This window comes from Necator americanus, chromosome X (assembly GCF_031761385.1).
Source record: "Necator americanus strain Aroian chromosome X, whole genome shotgun sequence".
NCBI lineage: Eukaryota > Metazoa > Nematoda > Chromadorea > Rhabditida > Ancylostomatidae > Necator > Necator americanus.
This window is the reverse complement of record NC_087376.1, coordinates 14492247-14514210: the sequence shown is the minus strand read 5'-3', so window position 1 is coordinate 14514210 and position 21964 is coordinate 14492247. Positions and strand designations below refer to the sequence as shown.

General features: G+C 41.7%; 1 protein-coding gene across 2 annotated transcripts in view; it reads left to right on the top strand.

Moving 5' to 3' along the window:
- Positions 1–21964, top strand: part of RB195_023091 (uncharacterized protein) — a gene marked incomplete at both ends in the record, with an annotated part of 71035 nt that overhangs the window by 17516 nt on the left and 31555 nt on the right. For both annotated transcript variants that reach the window (XM_064210407.1, XM_064210408.1), the window contains 3 exons: positions 1747–1915; positions 1984–2070; positions 2135–2205. In XM_064210407.1, coding sequence (XP_064066288.1) covers positions 1747–1915; positions 1984–2070; positions 2135–2205 — 327 coding nt within the window. The remainder of the gene's footprint in view (positions 1–1746; positions 1916–1983; positions 2071–2134; positions 2206–21964) is intronic.

Genomic DNA, 21964 nt, shown 5'->3' with positions numbered 1-21964 from the left:
CTTCGTCAGAACGTAATCGAGCTGAAGCTTAAGAGTCGGCATCTTCCGCTTTCGCTGCTCTTCTGGCGTTAATGGGGTTGTCCCTTGCCAAGTAAGCTGATGGCATCGATGGTTCCTCTTAAACGTGGATGCAGTGATGAGATTCGTCTGCTCGCAAAGGTCTATCAGACGATTTCCGTTGTCCGATGTCTGCTCCATGGGATAGAACCATTTTCCAAGCACATCGGATTGTATCGTCATATTGAGTTCATCTTGGATATCAACGTATTGAGTTCATCATAAAACGCGTCCTTGTTGTGGTCCACTGCGGTCTCCGTGAGCACTTACGATCCAGAGTTTGAGTCCTCTGCGATTCCGCAATCGTACAAGGCGCATCTCGACTGCGTTGATTCAAACTCCTCCACCAGGTTGTTATAGTCGTTTCTAAAAGCTATTGCGCAGCCTACTACTTTCCTTTCATCAGCATCACCGCAGTAGATAGTGTAATTGTGGATACTGATGAGAGGGTGATCTCTGATGCGTGTTTCCTGCAATATAGCAAACGGTGATTGCAGATATCGCAGAAGTATGGATAGAGCGGTTTGTTGGAGTTCACTTGACAGCGACCGGCAGTTCAATGTTACGAGGCGAATGTTTGCTGGCAGAGATTCCATGTTTCCCTGGGGCATTCGACCGACGACAGTACCTTTTTGCAATCTATGAGAAGCTTTTGCCATATAGCAGTCCATATTATATAGCTCGTACGTCCCCAATGCGTATACTCAAGTGCTTGATTGTGTTTAGTGAAGGCACGACCACCACTTGCAGGTAACAATCAGACTTGTATGCGCGGTCCCAGGATCAAATATTCCTAATGAAGTCTTCCTGCACTAGTTTTAACGTTTCTCTTGGTCATAGGATGCCTGTAAGATCTCAGTTTGTAGGGTTTCAGTGCCTGTCCTATTTTTTCTTTAGTTGTGCATGATCATCGTTTGATATGATCTGAATCACTTTACAATTCTAAAATCCATCTTAGAAGAACGCTAATTATGCACAGGTATACAAAAAAGAGTAGGGATTCAATTTTCGCAAATTGAAATCTTTGAGGAGATACCTTCAAATCAGAAGAAACTTTCGAATAAGCGAAAATATCAATCCTTGGTACCATGGCCATGGAGGATGCCAATCTTGGATTACAGAAAAAGTGAGACAGAACTTAAATCCCAACAGAATAGGATCGTAGAGGTGCCCTGGGAGCAAAACAAAAAATATCACTAATGGAAAATGACTTCTTTGAGACTACGTAATCCCATCCATGCCTTATTACCAAAAAAAAAAAGATGAAAACACATAGGAAACAAAAACAAAGGAGGTTTGCGGTGTTTTTTGCCCATTCCATTAAGGATGAAACTTGAGCGGGGAATCATGTAATTTTGTGCGCAGTGTTCGGTTGTATTTTTTACCTTAACTGCTAGATGAGTTTAGCATTTGGCAATGTTTGTGCCCGTTTCGTTTTCACAGACGCTTTGTGGATGTGGACGCATGTTTTCATCGTGATGCTTGTAAATGCTATGATTGGACTTCCTACTTACTAGTGGGGAGTTCTCAACTCTTGAAAATCTCAAACTCTAGCTTTGACACATCATAATGCTTCACTCGACTTGAGGCTGGATATCTGAATTAAACAACAAGAAATAGAAAATCGCTTTCATTCCTGTGCTTTTAGGGGTTACGATATCCACAGACAAAGATGTTCCAACTTTATAGCATATGGCTCGAGTTAAACCCTCGCAGCGTTCTACTCCGATACCACCGACTGTTTCAACATTCGCAGAAACTGCGGAAGAAAAAATGGATACCGATTCAGGTGCAAATGTTCCAGTAAGCAATAAATTTCATGAAGGCGATCTCCCACCCCTGGACATAACTCAAAAAAGTAACTTCAGTTTTTTTTCCGTTCCTTTTTTTTTGTTGCTGTCCTTTTGTTCATTTACTTTTTTTCAGTTCCTCTTGATATCGTTGCAAGGAACTTAGAAAAGGAAGAGACATCATTACCTTTCACATATGGAATGGTTTCACCACCGTCTACAAGTAAGACATCTCTGAAGCCATCATTCGCTAAAATCTTCCTCTTCTTTTTCAACATTTGTTACAGGGACAGCTTCTCAGCTTCATCCTGATATTGTCAGTGAAGGATCCGAGGTGTCCTCTCACGAGGCTTTCGAGGTACGTACATACTTGCTAAAGTCATTTTAAATCATATTTTAATGTTGATATCGAGAAAGTATTGATTTCTGCTTTGGTTTTGGCCATTAACTCCCACCCAGAATGTCAAAATGTTGCTGTTGATCAAAAGAGAACCGTCACTTTTGCGTCGTAACAAGTTTCGTAGACTATCATATTTGTAGTATAGGAATTAGATCTTTCGTAAGCTTATCAGATTTTGCTTATTAAAGTTGCTTGATGGGTATACCATTTCTTTCGTTCCCTAACGCTTCCATGATACTGAAATCCGTAGTGAACACCTCAAATAACACCATCCTGTAAAATTTAACAAGATTTTTGCGGTGTAGTCCGTTTAGTAAGCGCTGTATTACTGTGATACGATGTAATAAGAATTCGGTAAATTCGGTAACCTCAAACAGCACTGTCAGAATATGTCAGGATGATCGGTCGTATACCTAGCCAGACGAGGGAGTTTTGTTATATTATTCGTGATCATGTTTCGTGTATTTTTTGTTACAATGGATTATGCAAAAGGGTTGTTTTTTGCGGCCAAGGATTGGGCCAAGGAGGTGGCAGCAGCTTTCTGTCACGACTCTAGGCTTCACAACTACTATAGAAACAAGAGGACGAAACAAATATTTCTCAGGATGGACTTCCTTACATATCCTTCTATTAGGAAAATCTCTCCTTCCGGCTTTGGTTACATGACAACGGTTAATGCATTTGCTTGCTTCATTCTTGCTGAGAGTAGATCGTAAAGTGTTGAGCTAACCAGTGTTAGAACTACAAGTTACAGGACTGTTATCCATATCCAGTTACAAGCTTAACCTATCTCTATGACTAAGAAGGAAACTCGTGGCTCAAGCTGACAACTGCACAGCTCACAGAAATGCCTGTTTGGAGAGAAATGGATATGCTGGTGATTTTCTGCTTACGATCGCTTATTGAGAACCAGTGCAAGCGGAGTTTACCAACTATCTAACAATCAAATCACAGAAGTCATAAGGGCCGCATATGGCTTCATCAAATAACGTTTATCGTATCTTCAACATGAGCTTTTAATCCTTCACGACAACTCGGGCGAGCCAGAGGAACCGTTGTTATGTCCAAAGCGCTGTCTAATTTAGAAAACATTGGACTACGCAGGGTTGCATTTCTCGTTTATAATGTGCGCTGCCTGTCACTTTGCTTGACGGTGGAAACTTTTCCGGTTTCTGCATAATACTGTTTGAAAGAGGTTGACAGACCTTAACATTTCGCTTGCGGATTTGCAACGCTACCAACAAAAAGAGGGAAGGCATGAAATAAAAATCGATCTTTTCGGACAATGTGTCTATAATTTGTCGGTTATAAGTGTGAACCAACAGTGAAGATTGTTTACACTTTTCATTGCGGCTAAACGTTTTCAGCGTTTCAGTAATTAATTTTGTTAATTGAGCCTGACACGAGGTTGTTACAATCCTTTATTCCTGGCTAACGTTTTGACAATATCGCCTTCTTCAGAGCCTGAATGAGTGAAATCGAACGTGATAAATTCGATCAAACGCCCTATCCGCCTCACAAAGAAAGTCCTATGTTTATTGTTGGGCCTCACAGCTACCAATGGAAGAGAATGTTGTACCTTAGGATCAGCTGACTATTCTGCCGCTGCTGGATACCTATTGTGAGGTGGCTAGCGCAATCAAATATCAGCTTTAAATAGGGCGCGAGTTCCCGCGTAATGCAGAGGATTCTTCTTTGCGATTCATCTTTGGGTCCTTGGAGTAAATCCAAAAAGCCTCCAGAGCTTTGCGCGCCGCAATATTAGGTTCGCGCGCCAAAATCGTGATCTCAACTTCAATATCTTCTCCGTTATGACGCCGCACCCTGTGACCACCCAATGCAATGGAGTCACGTGATTTCCTTTTGCCGTCCAGGTGTTCTTTGATTCGAGTACGTAGTGGTCTAGCTGTTTCTTCTATGTATTCGTCAGTCACTGCACACAGGAAATCATATAAACAACACATAAACTCATGCAATCACCCTTGTTGTTATCCGGACATATTTTGCACTCCGGTATAGTGCAAATACAGTCATAGGCGATTGCGAATGAGCCTTTGCCTAAGGTTACTAGGAGGAGCTCCGCGATGGCAACAGATTCTTCAAGATTAGCTTTCCTCAGACACCGCCGGATTGCAGCGCTAACCTCATCGGAAATAAACGGTACACAAAAGGGTACTCTCTCCATACCAGATTTGTTTCACGTTAGTGCTCTCTTTCTAATAGACCGCATAGGTGTGTAGCCGTTACTGACCGCAATTTTCCTGGCAAGCTCGATAGATTCTCGTCTTTCCTCTTTTCCACTGCAAAGGAGGTGGCCGTGCGAAACATATTTCGTAGTAGCGACCTTTTAACTTGCGTAGGATGAGCAGAAAGAAAGTGAACTAGGATATTCTCTTTACTGGGTTTGCGGTACCACTTTGTCCTGTGCTTTCTGTTTGAAATATGCTCTTGGACGTTGAGGAAGGGTAACGATCCTACTCCGGCTTATCCCGAGTTAACTTTATATACTCCGACTGCTCATTTAAAATCTTGAAACAGTTGTCCATCTCTGCTTGAGACGAACAGACAAGGAAACAGTCGTCGATATATCGGCAATAAAGGTCGTGCTTTTCCAAATCGGCGCCTCAATTTTAGCCATGAAAGCAATGGCGAGCGTTGACGCCAACCGTTGTCCCAAGGCAAGACCCCTGACTTGCGCAAAATAGTTGCCCGACCATCTAAAGACAGTGCATTTGAGACATTGCCTAAGAACAACCATCAACTACTCCAGGGAAAAGCCATACTGGTTGATTGATCTCTGGTGTTCAGTTAAAAGTTCAAGAACTGCCTGCATAGCCGAGTCGTTGGAGACGCTCGTGTACATCGAAACAGGAACAGTAACATGCAGTGACATCGAAAGACTGAATATCCCCAACCTTTGCCATCGTTGCGATTTCAACGCTCCCGCAGTAGTAACGAAAATTGGCGGTAGTTCTTTAGTTCGAAGCTCTCAAAGTTTTTGGACGTATTTCACTATATAAGTTGCATAGTAACATATAACTTCATACATATTCTGATATGTTTTGCAGCTAATAATTCTTGCATATGATCCTTGCTATACTACAAAACGAATAAGTAATTGGTTCTAAAGACTTTTGTGCCACTTTTCTGTCCTTTCTGTCCTACATGTTTTCTAACTAAGCAGTTTTCCTCCTCTTTGTTTCAAAGTAAGTTCATTGACGCTATGATTAGTGTGTTTGCCAGGAGGAAGAATGCCGCCATATGTCGAATGTTTCTACAACGACTCCCTGCTGCCTTTATCTGTTCCCGTTAACATGTCACTAGTCACGATTTCATGATCATGATTTCATCCACACAGGGTTGCCAGAATGTAAAAAAAAAACTGCTGGTATCACAGCAACCACTGCCTGCATCACGTTATGACAACATTAGCTATGGTATCCATTAATCGGCCATTTGTCGCGAGTTCTAGCATCCTCTGTCAGCACTGCCTGTAAACATAGTCCGTCAAAACGACACAAGCCTGCTCCAATTGCGTAAGCAGCTACGGTTGGGCGAGGGTTCCGCCTCGATCGCACTTCGAGCGCTACACTTTTACGTTGTACCAGGTTTTGATCTTTTTGATCCGACTATAACACCACGTCCGAAGGATAAGCACCGCTCTTCACGACTCTGCTCCAGTACAGACGCTGCCATTCTTTTCATAGGATTTGTGTGGGATACATATAAACTCATATAAAGATTCACAAAGATATTGACTTATAAAGGAAGTGAAGTCCCATCACCGGGTGAGGGACAAGAGATACCCGTGAAAACCGGCTGACCGCTCCTGTACTCCCTTCAGCACCGCGCTCCTCCGCGTAATTACGGCTGCCGCTCCACATGTTAGATATCCTCCACGACCGCCTGAGATCACCTTCACCCCGCCTCCCTATTGCTCTCTGATCAACGCCGCGCGCTACGTTCGCGCCGCGACTAAGCGGTGGATAGTGCGAATTTAGAAGGGAGGGGGAGTGAAAAACGAATTGCCGCAGCGAATTCGGATGTACGGATATAGTAAACTAAGCGCATATTATTGGGAATAAAAGAGATGTAGATCCTTCTATCCAATGTAATTTTACACAAGTAAAAATTATCTCAAAAAGATGCTCCGGGAAAAAGAATAACATGCATATATTTCCATACATCTCATGATTTAACACATTTCATGCCCTAAGTCTTCTAAATAAACTAACAGTGCATAAGTATGTGTTTGTCACGATGTCATTCGCGAATTCGTGTTCAACTTTCAACTGCAGCAGCTATAATAACAGCAACTTTATGCGCTTATTAGTTTGTATACATTCTTTAAACTCCTTTCTACATTTTATCTTTTCAAAATTTTACTTAGGTATAATGTTTATATAGAGCGCATGTCAAATATTTCAATACTTGCTTGTACAATTTATACAGTTTTATATAATGAAACTTTCTATGATTCTTCAAAGTTCTTTCGACAGCGTTTTATCGCTTCATTTCTATTTATTCTCTGCATAAAATCAATATGACAGCTTAGGTGTATCAGTGGCGAACAGAAGAGACCTTTGTATCTTCGAGATATACCTTTAGGTACAGTGTATGTTTTTCCAGGCATTATTCGCGCCTCGTTAATCGTTGGGTGCCAGTTTTACCCAGCTAGATAAGCAAAAAGAAATCCTTAGAAAGCGAAAAAAGTAAAGAAGATAACATAACACCGATCAGTGAGACATTTTTTGAAAAATCTCTTGCATTCCCAGAGATGGATGAGTGTTTTCCAGCTAACAAGTCGAAACGGGATAATTTCATTTTCACTCGCATTTCTAAATGGCATATCACTTATAAAAACCTATTTCATTTTTTCCTTCTTTTATATTAACTTACAAGCACACTTTATGTAGACCTTCGAACAACATCTAATACCAGGTACTTTCCTTTCCGTTCGATTTTAAAAGCGCATCATAAGAGATGTAGGAGCGGCGAAAAAAAAAATCGTCGTAAGAGCGGTAGATGGGGCGAAATGGGAGGGGAGGGTGGCGCGGGCGGGCCATTTTGAAGACGTAGCACAAGGGGAACAATCAGGCTACTGTAGCGATTATGACGGTATCAGGAGACGCGCGGTGCAATTAACGTCGCCCATTAACCTCCCGGATACGCGTACCTCTTGACCGTTCTCCCCCATCACCATCACTAATGAATGGAATGGCATGGGTGCGAAAGTTGATGATTGGCAGCTACACCGTATGTGTTCCCTGCTGACCGCATGATTACATCTAGCATCAACCAAGCGGAACTAGCGCTAGCCGAATTCGGCGATTCATGTGGGGAGATTGTTCTTCAGTTGAGTCTGCTAATAACAAAATACGAATATGAGGAACGACCTCATCTCGGACATGAACGGAAGGAAACAAATGACACGAAAACCATACAGGAACGTTGAAGATGAGTGAAGAAGACAAGGTACAGCCTGCTCTGTGCTCAGCTATTTAGCATCAGTGTACTTCCTGCTTTAACCTATGTTTCAGATACCTGCACAGTTCAAAAGCAGGAGAAAAACGTGGTCATTGGATCGTGGACGTGAACAGCTGGGTTCCACACGATATTGAACATGCCATAGAAAGACCGTTGTCGCAGTGGTCAGATCTTTTCATCAGTTCCTTTGAGAAGAAGCCTGAAGCTGTTCGTGTCCCCGCGAAGGAAAAACCGTTGGGGAATTCTCGCATGCGATCGGGATAAATCAAGGAAATTTTGGCGTCCTCTCGGTCAAGTCGAAGAACAACTGTACTCATAGTGTCAAAGGTACTCACGGTGTCAATCTTTATCAAAGTTGTCTGCAGTTGAGTAAGTATTACTGGCTACAAATGTATTGACCTTTGTAGACTTCCTTCCAGTGGTAAAAGTAACAGAGGTTTGAGCTATGAGTTTTATCGACATGCAGTTGACTGTTATGTTCTCGCTAATGGAGGATTGGGATTGTGTTGAGTATCTTTGCCATGCGTTGAGACAAATATGGCGACTCAACATGTATCAAAGAGTGTAAGTAAAGAATTAGCTTCTGCCCTTTTATAATTAGTAATATTGTTAACATTGAATGGTGGTGTTGGATCAAAGAATGGAAAGTTAAAAAGAAAACTTTAAAAAAGCTTTAATGTTGCTTGTTGTCGGTGGTTGCGGTGACAGTTGTTCCAAAGGAAAATCTTGTAGAAAATGATAGAATATGGTGAATAATAATATGCGGTGGAAAATGATTTAAGCGACGAAGAACTGAGAGTTAAATTAGGCAAAAATTACCTGAAGTAAGAAAATAAGTATGATTTTGCTTACGATTATATGGAGACCTAAGGATTTTTTTCATTCATTTTGGGATATTAGATATTAACCCATTGAAGACAGTGCACGTTTTTGCGTGTCTGGCACGTGGATTAGGCATGTTTTTGGATACCGTGTAACCGCGGTTCAACGTTGAGCCGCGTTGTTCCACGGTTACCACTTTTTTCCCTGTGTACAATTTTTTTGCGTTTTTACATCATTTATCTTGTATTTATTGCTAATCGCGTTGTTATAAGACTTTTTTACTCTCATTCATTCTGCTTACATACAGTTAATTGGGTTTTAGCAGCCAAAAATGAACGAATCTGAGACGATTTGGAGAATAGTTTAAAAGGCTACTCGATGAATCTGATGAAGAAACTATAGAAAGTGGTTCTATCTTCAATGATGCGTTAATGCTGCTTGCGGATAAGGAGTCTGATTCGAGAAGTAATGGGAGATTGTCGGTATCAAATAGTGAGATCGAAGAGACGAATGGTTAAGCGACGCAGAAATTGATGATGAAATTTTCTCAACAGTTTGATCTATATGATCACTCACAGCTGTCACAGATCAGTCGATTTTTATTATATTTGTACAAGGAAATGTTTTCAGTAACTGTCGAAGAAACGAGTAAGCAGAGCAAGGAAAGGCTCCTAAATTTAATTACAGATATGCCGCTGAGATCAAAAACTTTCCTGGATTTTTTGTAGTGGATGAAAAAGCCAATTTTGCTTTGGATGTTTCTAAAGAATGCACAAAAAGTGTGATTTGCAATTAACGCTTGAAGTTGTTTCTTGTTTTCAAAAGACAAGAACCTTTTTCCAAGCCTATATTGTGTGTGATATTATTCGAAGATAATAAACCAAAAAACTTTAAAAATTGGGAAGTTACGGAAAATAACCGTTGGAAACCGTGTCGCTCAACGTTGAGCCGCATTTTCCCATGCGACCAAAAAAGCGCGGCTCACCGTTGAGCTGCGCTGTCGTCGAAGGGTTAAGTTAAGGTTGTTTATGTTGTGATATTGGCTGCTTCTTCCACCAACACTTAGATAGCAAACTTTATGGCACCGTCAAGTTTTCCGTAATTTATTGAAGGACGGTTTTTTAAAAGCGTGTTTTTAATAAAATAGATATCTATAACTAGTGGGGAGGTGTAGCGTAGTCGGTAAGAAGTTCCGCTGTGGCTACAATCGATCGGGAGTTCGAATCCGGCCTAGTGCAATCCAAGCCTTTCATCCCTTTGGGCTCGACAAATTGGCACTAGCCTTGTCTGGCAGGATGGAAACACTGACTTGGCACATCGGCTAGCCCCCGCAAGTCATCGAAAAGGGGTGTACATGCGTTTATAAACCTCAAACGAAGTTTGAGTTGATGTCGAACGAGTAGGCGCATCCCCATAGGGAATGATCAACGCACCTTATCTTTTATCCTTTATCTATAACTAGTCTGGCTAGGTCAGTTGATAAATGGCGGTCAGTTGGAATCGAAATGATAACAAAATTACAAATGATTTCATGAATGTTTCAGCCATTATAAACTCTAAGAAGTGGCTAGATAGTTTCCGACAAATCTATTTTCTATTCTGGGCATGAAACAGAAACGGACAAACTTTTAAGGCACATTTGAATCGCGGTAGCGTGGACTTTTTTAAATTTGAATATTAGGAATAAGACTAGGGATGAGAAGGGTGTGTCGTAAATGTTTTGTTCAAATCTTTTGCGAAAAGATCCTTGATCTTTCTTAGCACGTCTTTCCCAACACGTGAAATAACCTGGCCAGGCAAAACGGTTAGAATTTTCCTTCAAATTTCTGATGTACCAAACAGAGTAGTGCCTCATTTTCGAACGCGAAAGAAGAGTTCAGATATGGAGTTTTATGAAATGAGCTATTTCCGGGTTATTATTCGGGATAGGTTAAGGTACCAGCGTCAGAAGAAAGAAGTGCTCTATCGTTGAAATCTGAAGTTCAAACCTCTGATTACGTAATAGGTGCAGATGGAGTACCCGATGTTGACAATTCTGAGAGGAACGTATTTACTGGATCTGCTTCCCCCTTTTCATTGGAAAGAGAGGCAATTTCCTTTTTTGCCATTTATATTTGTTTTGAATAACACTTGCAGAAATATTACAGAAGCTTGAAAAGTTTTATAAAAAGAAGTCGTCGAACTTAAAGTACACACTTGCTAGAATACAGCACATTTGAAACAGAGGTAAAGAAACCTATTCTAACGTCGAAAGAAAACAAGAAAGGGCTTGAATATTCTTCTGAAATGTGCAATTATTCTAGATTTTCTGCTGTTTATTTTGGCCACAAGCTCTATGTGAACTCGATTTTAAACTTTACAAGGATTAAGAAAAATTGGATGGTGTTAATCATTCCTATGGGGATGCGCCCATGCGTTCGACTTCGATCCAGAATCGTTTGAGGTTGACGAACATGTGTGCAGCTCTACAATGACTTGTGGGGAAAGTCAATGAGTCAAGTCAGCGTTTTGATTCTCCTAGACAAATCTGGTACAAATTTGTCGATCCCGAAGAGATGAAAGACTTATTTAGCGTTAGGGCGGTTTCGAGCAGTCGATCGACTCACAGCAAAACCTACACCTGCGCTACATCCACCCAATCTCTCAGACTTCAGCAGTGGCTCGCACCAAGCATACAGCATATCAACTAGGGAAGGAAAGGCTCCCCGTAAGCAGTCGGATACCAAAGCGGCTCGGCACTGGCAACCAGAGCTGTGAGCAAGCCCCTTTCATCCTTACCCTCTGCCATTCCTCTGGCTCCTGTGCGTTGGTTCCTCAACTTGCCTAGCGTAGCTACAGGGTCTACAGGTCAGCTGTAGGTGTCATGTTGTAGGCTGCTCAGCACCTTCCAGTTACTTATTAGCGATAGCTTTTGCCCCGGACCTAACATTTTTTCAAGCAAATCGCAGAAGAAGCCCAGATCTTGCCTCCCTCGTCTTCTTTCGCTGCAATGTTCTTGAACAACAGGTGATTTTTGCGTGTGTGGTAATTCGCGTCGTTAGTGCAATATTTCGTAACACATTACTGGCGTATGTGCTCTAGTTCGCGTCGGACAGTCGGACGGACAAATTAACTCGAATCGAAACAAAGGTGAAAATTAATCAGGGCTGCTATTACTGCCTGACATGTCCGCATTTTCACAGGCGTATCGTCTTTGAATGCAGGTCTACTCAACCTTCTCGATCTGCAGCAAAAGCTCGCACTCTCAGATCGACAATGTACGGCAGTTCAGCATAACGAAGCAGGGAGTTGTGCCCAAAATTGCTCAGTTTAGATATTTGGCTTGTGGTTTGGGCTTTAGTAGTGGCTGGACAACGGCACCTTTTTCCCAATGTATGGAAGTATGCTCCAATGCGACTCGTATACGTGGGTCCGGATAATTTAATACTTTATGATATAGCATGAAATTTCTCCGAAATTGGACAGGTGTAATGCACTGGCAAGAGATTCTGCTGCGACTACACAGTGGATGGTTCGAAATCGCCCCAGACGATCCAAACCCTTCGCACTTTTGTAGTTGATAAATTGGTCCAAGTCTTGTCTGGTAGGATAGAAACACTAACTTCATCCATTCAGCATTGTATAGGCCACGTGTAAGTCTAAATCCGAAACTATTCTGGATTGAAGTCAGACGCGTTGGCGCACCTCATGTAGATATGTAATGCTAAGCACTTTCATCCTTATCCCTTACCAATGCGATCATCTTTCTCCAGCCTCTTGCGCTGTAATGTTTATTTTAGCATAAGTACCAAAGCAAAGAAGTAATGCGTGTTTCCAAAACATTTAGCAACGAAGTCGCGGACGAGAAACAAGTCTGAAAAATATCTGAAAAATGTAAAAAAGCATGCTGGCAAGTTCTCGCCGTCCATATGGTAAAAAGTGGGCAAATATCAATGATATTTTCGAATACCCTTGCACGAAGATTCTGTCGCATTCCGTTAACTTTAAATGGTAAGTCTGCAGAGAAAATGCAAAAGTTAGATAAAATCAGCGGTTGTCGAAACGTATCATTCGCTAGCTATCCATATTCATGATCAGCATCTTCAATTTCCACCAAAGGCCACGTTGTTCAACTGGGGCACTGCGCCTGGGGCAGTGTTCCACTTCTTCATTGCCTAGGCTCATTCTATATCAGTGGTGTCGCCTCTGTCCTGTTGAATGGGTTACTCCGGCTTTTCGTTCAGACTTTGTCTTCACACAAATAAAAGCAGCATACCACGAATCGGACTTGGTATGGATTTCCCATTAAAAACTTCTATACAGGGTCCGAGATTGCGGAAAACCAGGTGGTTCCGCTCATCTCTTCGTAGCTGTGAAAAAAAAAACTGCCCGGAAGCCGCCGTTTTTTTGCGACAAAATCGCAGCCTTTAATCGCACACCCTTCGAAATTTCGCATTTCCGATGTGCGGTGCAAGATTACTACCGTAAGCGGTCCTTTGGTGAGCCATACAGTAGATAAATCCAACTGCCCTAGTTAGAGATATCCTTGATTTCTGAGTACTCGTGGAAATTCGCGTCGGAGGGGCATTTCTGTATGCACCCAAAAATGAATAACGGAGTTAAGAGTGGGTCCGAATAGGTGTAGTGCTGCATGGGTCGTTGTGAACCAACAACACGTTTGACATAGCACTCTGCTTTGCACTGAATCGCTGTACGACTGACTGAACCGAAACAGTCACAACTCTGATATAGTTCCTAGCTCCAAAACAATTCTAGTTTGAGTAGTTTTGCTAACAAGGCATCCCTGGTGGACCATTTATTACGTACAGAAAGAGTACGATAATCATCATGATACGTGCGTTTTGAACACTGCAAATATGCGTCTTTTCTTTACTATCCGCACTTTGCCAGATAATCCGGACTTTCAAGACCGCTTAAATGTTAATGTGCTGGATCTATGGGCAAATAATTCGTTTGGGGTAAAGATGTGATCTAGAAATTTGTCACAGAGATAGTTTATCATGATCGGATAAAAGAAACGTAAGGTGTGGATCAATGAACTAAAATTCCAAAAGAGATGTAGGTTTTATTCCGTAAAATATCAGTGCTCATAATTATTGGTCATTAGGTAAGTGATATCGTATTCCCTACTTTCTTTGTTTTCTAAAATCAGGCCTAGCACAAGTCTTCGTTCTGAAGTGTTTTTCCCTTAATTTTTCACAGTTTTAATTCTTCTTTTTGGTAAATTTTCAATGTCCCTTTTCCAAAAATTCACTGGTCTTCGATGAAAAATGCTCTTTCAATTCCATCGAAATACCGAATTGCATGATGAGTTTGAAGATCCACTTCCAGCTGAATTATGAATATTGCAAAGTATTTAGGTTCGTACATAGCTGCGAGACATCTGTTTAGACTGGGTACTTATTTTTTTACACACGCATGCCTTTTCTAATTTCGTAGTTTCCTAATCACTTATTGATGATCATCCGTCGATGTGTTCACCACGAAGGTCTATCACAGTGTTCCATCTTCCTGGGAAGACTACGTTTTCCTAGGACCAGAATCTAGGAGCTGAAACTGAAAGAACAACTCAACAGCGGATTTGAGATCGCCGGAACAATTGACTAGTTGTTGCTTCAGGGAATGTTTAAGGGCTCGGAACGAGTGATAGTCTGATGGGGTGAGGTCTGGGAGGAGATTGTATGGGGACCGTTCCCCGACCAAGGCTCCAAATTGGCGGCAAGTGACAAAAGCGACCTGCGGCCGCGCATTGTCCTGTAGGAGGTGAGGGGGGCCCGTCTCGATCGTTTTTTTTTTCGGATTGCGTCGACGAGCTCGTGGAGCTTCCGCATGTAATTTTGGCGTCGGCCGCGTGATTGTTTGGCAACTTCTACACGAGTCCCGAAAGCGACAAAGGGAAGCCTTCCATTGGCTTTTGTTTGGTTGTGGCTGCGGCGGCCGCTGAACGATCGGGGGAGCCAAGCGCTGATTCTTCATAAAAGAGGATCAGATCTCGTCTACCCCTGACGTTATCCTGCAGAAACTCCGATCGGCATGGGTGAAGCAGCAATGACTGACAGATATTCACCCGGCATGAGTTCGTTGTTAAGACAATGTCATTGGCGAAGCGGCGTTTGTAACTGCCGACGACAAGCTGCCACTTACAGGTTATCCATTTTAGTTTTCACATCGCCTGCACAAATGTAGCGTTTGATATTTTAGATGAGATAGCACCACCTTGGCAAACCCCTTCTTCCACGTCGATGATGGTGTTGTTGTGGAACAAAGAAGTTCTGATCGTGTCCTTGAAATGCAATTCATGAACGTTATATGTAGAGTGGGGCGCTTTGAAAATCCAACGATAGGTTACATATGAATTGAGTTGAACATGTCCCTGCATCTAGGAAGCCATGCGAATTGTGCGATACTTCGAAGAGTTTTGAAACAATGTGTATTCCCTCATAGTCTGAAAGGGTAAGTCGGCTGTCGAAGTCAAAAGTTACAAGTTGAACACGATTTTTTCCATCTTCTATGATACTAGTAGCTGCTGTATTTTGGTTTCCGAAAGCAATTATTTTAGACGTGTGCTCACAGTTACTTACAGAACATGCGGCTCCAGTTTATCAGTTGGAGAGTGCCCTTGAACGACTGTCTCATGATCACTTACAATTTATTTTTGTACCGCCGTAAAGATATTCGGTGAAACAATCACATTCTTCGACATTATAAACTGTTCTATTTTTTAAAAAGCCAGTTAATAAAGCAAAAAGTTTCTAGTGGATAATTGTTTGGAAATTTGCTTTCTTAGCTTTAATTCCTTTCCGCGGTTATTCGATTCATCGTAGAGCTTCGGGGCAACAGAAACATTCGATTGGCGATTTATGTGGTCTGTTTCACTATGATATGTCGACTGATCTCAATTTCATTGTGGAGAAATGGGAAGTCGTCATAAGCAATTCAGTTTTCTCCCCCTTCCTTTCCTTTCTCCTTTCCTTCCTTCTATTAATGTCGTGGTCTCCTCTATTGGGCTCTTCCAAATCCATGTAAAAGGAAAAAATGTCCGCTTTGGATGCGCCATCGCGTTCACTTCAATTCAGTATCGTTTGAGGTTTACGAACGCGTAGCTGTCCTATACAATGCCTATGTATCAAGTCAGTGCGTTCATCCTCCCAGAAGTTTGGTTCTAATCTATCGACTCCGGAGGGATGAAATGCTTGTTTGGCACTAGGACAGAATTGAACTTCTCATCGATCATGCTGCACACACAGCAGAACCTCTTACCGACTGCGTTACACCATATAGACCATATAAAAATATTTAAACTGTTTTCTGTGCAGAATGGCGTTGGTGCGTAGGCTGCTGAGTTTACCAAAGGTAGTATCGATCTACATTTTCTCAGCCGTAACAGTCCGATTCGGATCCTCATTTCGCATTCTCGTGTTTTCGAAGTTTAGTGGCGGTAACGTATCGGTCGGTCCGATGACATTGCACATGTTCTTTTGTTGCGTCATCGGTTTTTTTTTTCGATAATCGGTTCCGGCCAGAGTGTATTCATATAATCGGAGCATAACGTTTCGATCGCGGGTGCAACGCAGTCGGTTAGGAGAAGGGCGCTCAGGAGGTACCCAAGCCAATTGGGTGCAGCCGATGTGTGTGCCAGTAGCAGCGATCGCCGCTGCGCACTGTCCATCCTTAGTCTCTGCCCACCCCTTCCACCTAAGACGCGCATGATATTTCTACCTGAATATCCCGACAAAACGAGTTTATAAGGAAATGAAATGATAAGAAATGAGCTCCACAATGAGAAATTCGTTTGTAAGTGAAGATTGCTCGGTGAGGATAACGTTATATATCGGCGAATAATTAGAGCAGAACTTGAATACAAATTTTTACTCGTACAAGAAGGTAGAAATCGTAACTATTAGAATATATTTTTGAAAGTAAGTTTTCCTGTTATTTCACTACATATTTTTTCATGTTTAGAAGGAAAAGTTTTGTCTAGAAACAATCGTTGACCCGCGATCATACGGCGTCCTGTCCGCAAGATATGCCTCCAGGATTATTGTGTGCCTGCAAGACACTTTTCGCACTTGCCAGGACTATTGATAGCATCACTATCACTCGAACACCAATAAAACAATCTAATATAAACTAATATTACTTATTATATATTACCAATATTACATAGCACTTGAGAAATAAAGCGAGTACGAATGAGATTTCGAAAACAAAACCAAGCTCTAAACTCTTCTGAATCCGATAAGAAAAAAGCTATCTCACATCACCCCATGCACACTTTCCTCATCTACGCGGATTGCAATGGTCATTATCACATTCTGGAGTTCATATACCTTTGATCAATCTGCTTAGGCTTAGCTGCGGAAAGTAGATGGGCGGAGCATTCTGCATGCGTAGAGAAAAGGTCCGTTGTCGCTGCCGACCGCAGCGCAGACCAAGTACCAACGCACACAACTCATAAGGAGATAGCAACTTGTTGATAGTCGAATTTAAGCAACAGCCAAGATTGTTAACAAATTTATTACGGCTAACGTTTCGGCGTTGTCGCCTTCGTCAGAGCCTGGAAAGTAAGAACATTTGCAATATATCCTCTCAAATGCCTCACCCAGAACAAGTCATCATTCCCTAGGATATTACATAAGGAGATATTCTAACAGCCGCTTTGGGTAACTCCTGATGCGCACCCGGTTAGAGGTTCCGCTTTCTGCACGATCGATCGAAGGTTCGAATCCGCCCTAGCGCTTACTAAGGCTTTCATCCCTCCACAGTCGATAAATTGGTACTAGACTTGTCTGGGAGGATAAAAACAGTGGCTTGACACATCGGCTGGCCCCGCAAGTCATTGTATAGGCCAGTTCCACGTTCGCAACCCCACAAACGATACTGAATTGAACATGGTGATTGATTAACGCCTGACACTTTATCCTCTATCCTTATTGACGTTTCGACGAGTAAACTTAAGGAATATTGTCCTATCTGTCAAATTCACACTGGCGCGATTTTTCACGCATCAAAATTCCTCTCTTCCTGTAATTAACGGAAGCGGCTAAAGATTATAACAAGGAAGTCATTATACGCCAATAGAAGAGAAACAACTAAACCAAGTATACGCTTACTGAAACCGTTGGAGACTGCAAAAAAACCTTCCACAGTATCATGAATTCAACACCCTTTTAAATAGCTCGCCCTGTACAAAATGTGCACTCCATGACGTATATGTACGTCATAAACGCTAAAGGAGTTAATTTTCACAACCAGCAAATGGTCATTGCTGGAAATGATACAAATGAGAAGATAGAACTCCAAAACTCCTAGTTGTGCTTTCAGACGAACCTTGTCCTTGTTTCCTGATTTAAAAGAAATTAATTGACGCTACTGTCAATTAATATGACAGTATTCAACCCTCTTAATGTCTGAGTAAAAGCAAGATGGCAGGTTCCTAACTCCGGGTCGATTGCGTTCGAACGAGGAACTTTCCGCTTTTGAGAAACTAAAGCAGCATGGGACTCAGGATAGCCCAGTTTCTACTGCATGGATAGAAAGTTGTTCAGACGCTTGTTTGAGAACCTATGACCAAAAGATTGCATGAGAAAGAATGTTACGCTGGAGCGGACATCGTTTCTCAGCGCATGACACTTGAAATACGTCTATACATTCTGCTATATAAATACATACATCAAGAGCTTGTTTCTAAACAATTAATCAATTAAGTTAATCAACAATTAAGTTAGATTGAATCTCATTATAGTCAAGCAATCCAGAGATCATTTGATTTCCACGTTTGTGTTGCGTCTTTGCATTGCTTCAATGATAACCGTTCACCTTCTGTTCCAAATATTTTTGACTTTCTTCTAACGCCCCTCACAAATGATTGGAGCCTAACCATCTTTTTCCAGAAATACTGCATCCATGGAGTCAATCGCATAGGTAGTAGCTATTTCCCTAATGATAATGGAATTTCTGGAAAGAATTCTGCCGGCTGTCAACAACAGCTAGAATGACTTTTATTTAGCTGAAAACAGTGGCTTTTTTGATAGCAAAACTTTCCACCTTTAGTCTTACTGTGTAGGCGCTGATCCTTGAAATGCTGAAGAAGTTCACCTTAGTGCTGTATGATTAGATAAAATCTCCAATACTCCAATGCTTCAAATGTTTGGTTTCTACAATGTTTAAAAATATCTTGCAACGGAAGTCTGTCAGAGTAGTACCTGATCTAAAGATGAGATCATTACCATGTGCAAGCGCATGTTTAGATTTATGCAGAGCTTGGAAACCAGCTGCTCAGATAAGGTTTGAATAGAGGAAATGTCAGTTCAGGCACAATCTGGGTAATGTCGCGTCTAATCAAAAAGTACCAAGAAGCACTGTTAGCTTAGGACAGTGTGTTGAGCTCATCTACGGTCGCTTTCTGGTTTGATCCCCATTGGGCCGTGATACTATGTCAAGTTACCTTTTCCACTTCGTGAAGCGAAACCACAGATAAAAAAGGAAAGTGGCAGACATCGTCAAACATATACTCTTAGATATCCAGTAGCGAGGAATGAAACGAAGCTGAGAGTTTGAATCCGATGAATGGGATAGATGATCCCAACGATCTGGACCCGGGATAAACAAGAATTGGACGAGAATGACGTGTAGGAGCAAGTGAAGAAGATAATTATCTTCTGGACATCAAATAATACCGGGGGAAAGGGTCAGTTATTTTTGTACTATGTGGAGTAGAATTGAAATCGGTTTGCATATTCCAGGTAAATGTTACTAGTGAATGTTACTAGCGTAATGCTACACTGAACTATTAGGATGTTCGAAAAGTATCTGTTGAAATACGGCAAAATTTCAAAACAACACAACTTTTTAACAACATTTTATTATTCGACGAAATAATCTCCGTCAACATCGACAACCATCTGCCAACGTCTCACAAGATCACGGATTCGTTTGGCGTAGAACTCCATTCCGAGAGATCGCAGTCCATTGCTCACGGTGGACAGCGAACAGCCAAGACTGGCAGTAAAAGACCACACACCTTCATATGGATGCTGCTCCGCCAGATTCTTCAGTTCCTCGAACGATATTGCAGTCGGTCGACTAGAGCGAGGCTCATCTTCGAGTTTCTTGTTTCACAGACCGCTCAGAAGGGGTTTCAATGCCGAATACTTAAGTTAAGTTTCGATGGGCTTCAACAGCGGGGTGGCCAGATTCGAACTCGCAAAGGGGTACGTATAGTCAAGGAAGAGGGAGCCAGGTATGTTATGTGTATACAAGCGGTGGTGCCCTTATATAATATATTTGAAACGGAAACTTCCAGAACATCTCAAAAAATCTGCGTTACTGCGAAATTTTCGGCAGATACTTTCCGAACACCCTAATACTTTAGCGAACATAGAAACAACTGTTGCATACACATTCCAGTTCTACTTTGTAAAGTACAAAAACAACTGATCCTCTCCCCAGTATCATTTGGCTTGTAGAAAATGAGTCAACTCTCTTATGTATTGGGTCCTTCATACTATTCTCCTCTAATTCTTGGTCATCCCCACTCCAGGTCGTTAGAATCACCTACCCATTCATCAAATCCAAACCTTCAACTCCATTTCGTTTCCCGCTTTTGGACATCCAACAGTTTAGGTGTGAGATGTCTGCCACTTCTCTTTGTTATCTCGATGGTTCCGCTTTACGAGATGGAAAGAGTCACTTGACAGAGTCTCACGGTCTAATATTTGGATATTGTTGGTTGAACCATATCTTCATTAAGTTGTGCCGAGGCCTTGTATATCAGTCCGAATTCTAATATTTGGTCATAACACACAGAAAACACGTAGGAGGAAAAATTGCAAAACATATGACATCACCGAAGGACCGAAAAAAGTGCTCTCCTGAGCTCAGCATATTGCCCACAAGGCTACTAGTGCTGCTGAGCCTCGATCGCCTTCATTATCATCAACATTAAAAAGTCTGTGGCGTGTCAATTCACTTGGGATGCGCTACTCGTTGAGATTTTCTAATGCGTTGACCGGCCTATACAATGAATTGCGGGGCCAGCCTATCAAGTCACCGTTTTTATCTTCCCAGACATGTCTGGTACCAATTTATCGACCTCGGAGGGATGAAAGGCTTAGTTAGCACGGTCGATTTCGTACCATGTGCGTCCACAGCGGATCTCTTACTGACCGCACTACACCCGGCATAGCAAACATTAGTATCAACATTAGCACTATTCGTTAACCAGCATATTTCGTGCGACCCATCTCGCGTTATGGCATCATCTCTGCATCAGATATCTGTCAGGCTTCCGCGGCTAGATATGGTTTGAGTGAACCGTAGTGAGTTGTTTTAAAGTTAAAATCCAGTTTTCTCTAGTTGGGAATATGTTGCAAGGGAATAGTGGGGAATGTTTTGTTATAATGATCCTTAAGGGTGGGTCACATTGCTTATTAAGTGAAAGTGAAATCACTCCGGAAAACTTTTTTCAAGTGAAAAATAGTACATGTTGCATGGTAAGCATTAGTTTAGGTAACATCATCTCTTCAGTTTTTTCTTTTACTTGATACATGTCGACGTAAAAGTTTTTTCTTTACATGACGGCACAACGCGTGATTGCACTGAGCTTTTATATTATGTGGAAAACTCTTCCTATGTCTTTTTTTTTGTTTTTCATTATTTTTTCGTATGATATTGCACGAATAGGATTACATATTCTTAGTGAAGTCCTTTTCCATGAGTTTTATTGTTTATTTTGCTCCTCGGATGCCGCTTACGTTTTAGTTAGTAAAAATCTACTTTCTGTCCTGTTATTTGCGAGCGATTTTTATCCTTCATAGTAGTAATATGGAGAGAACCCTTTTTCGCAACTTTAGGATTTGCTCCTTACGCCAGTGCAACGCCTCAAAAACTTCAATTTGCTCTAACTAAGTTTCTTGAATCCCTACACAATGACATCCTAGAGGTATCCTAGAAGAAACAAACAAGCAACAAATCTAAGACGAACTGCGCTTTTCCACGAAGAAGGGTGAAGTGTAGCGAGAAGCACAAAAGAAAAAGAGGAAAGAGTTGTGTGCATACTGTAATGCGAGCTCTCTACACGCCTTCACCGAGGACGGGCTGTGTCGTCATGTCACAATACTTTTACTACGCCTGTACTTACTGTTACACATATACATGCTTGTAAGTTCACGGACAGGTAAGGTGATCGCCGGTTACTGCCACCTTAAGAATATTGACAAGATCAGAAAATTATGATGAGTGAGATCATAATCTTTTGGTTTGAAAATGAGATTTCAGTGACGTGAACGAGATCAAAGCGGTAATCAGTTCGCCACCAGAACAAAATCTCTGTATTCATACACGTGGATGCACATCCTAGGTGCTGTGTAGTCCAACGTTGGGAGAAACTCGTTTAATGAGGGAATCC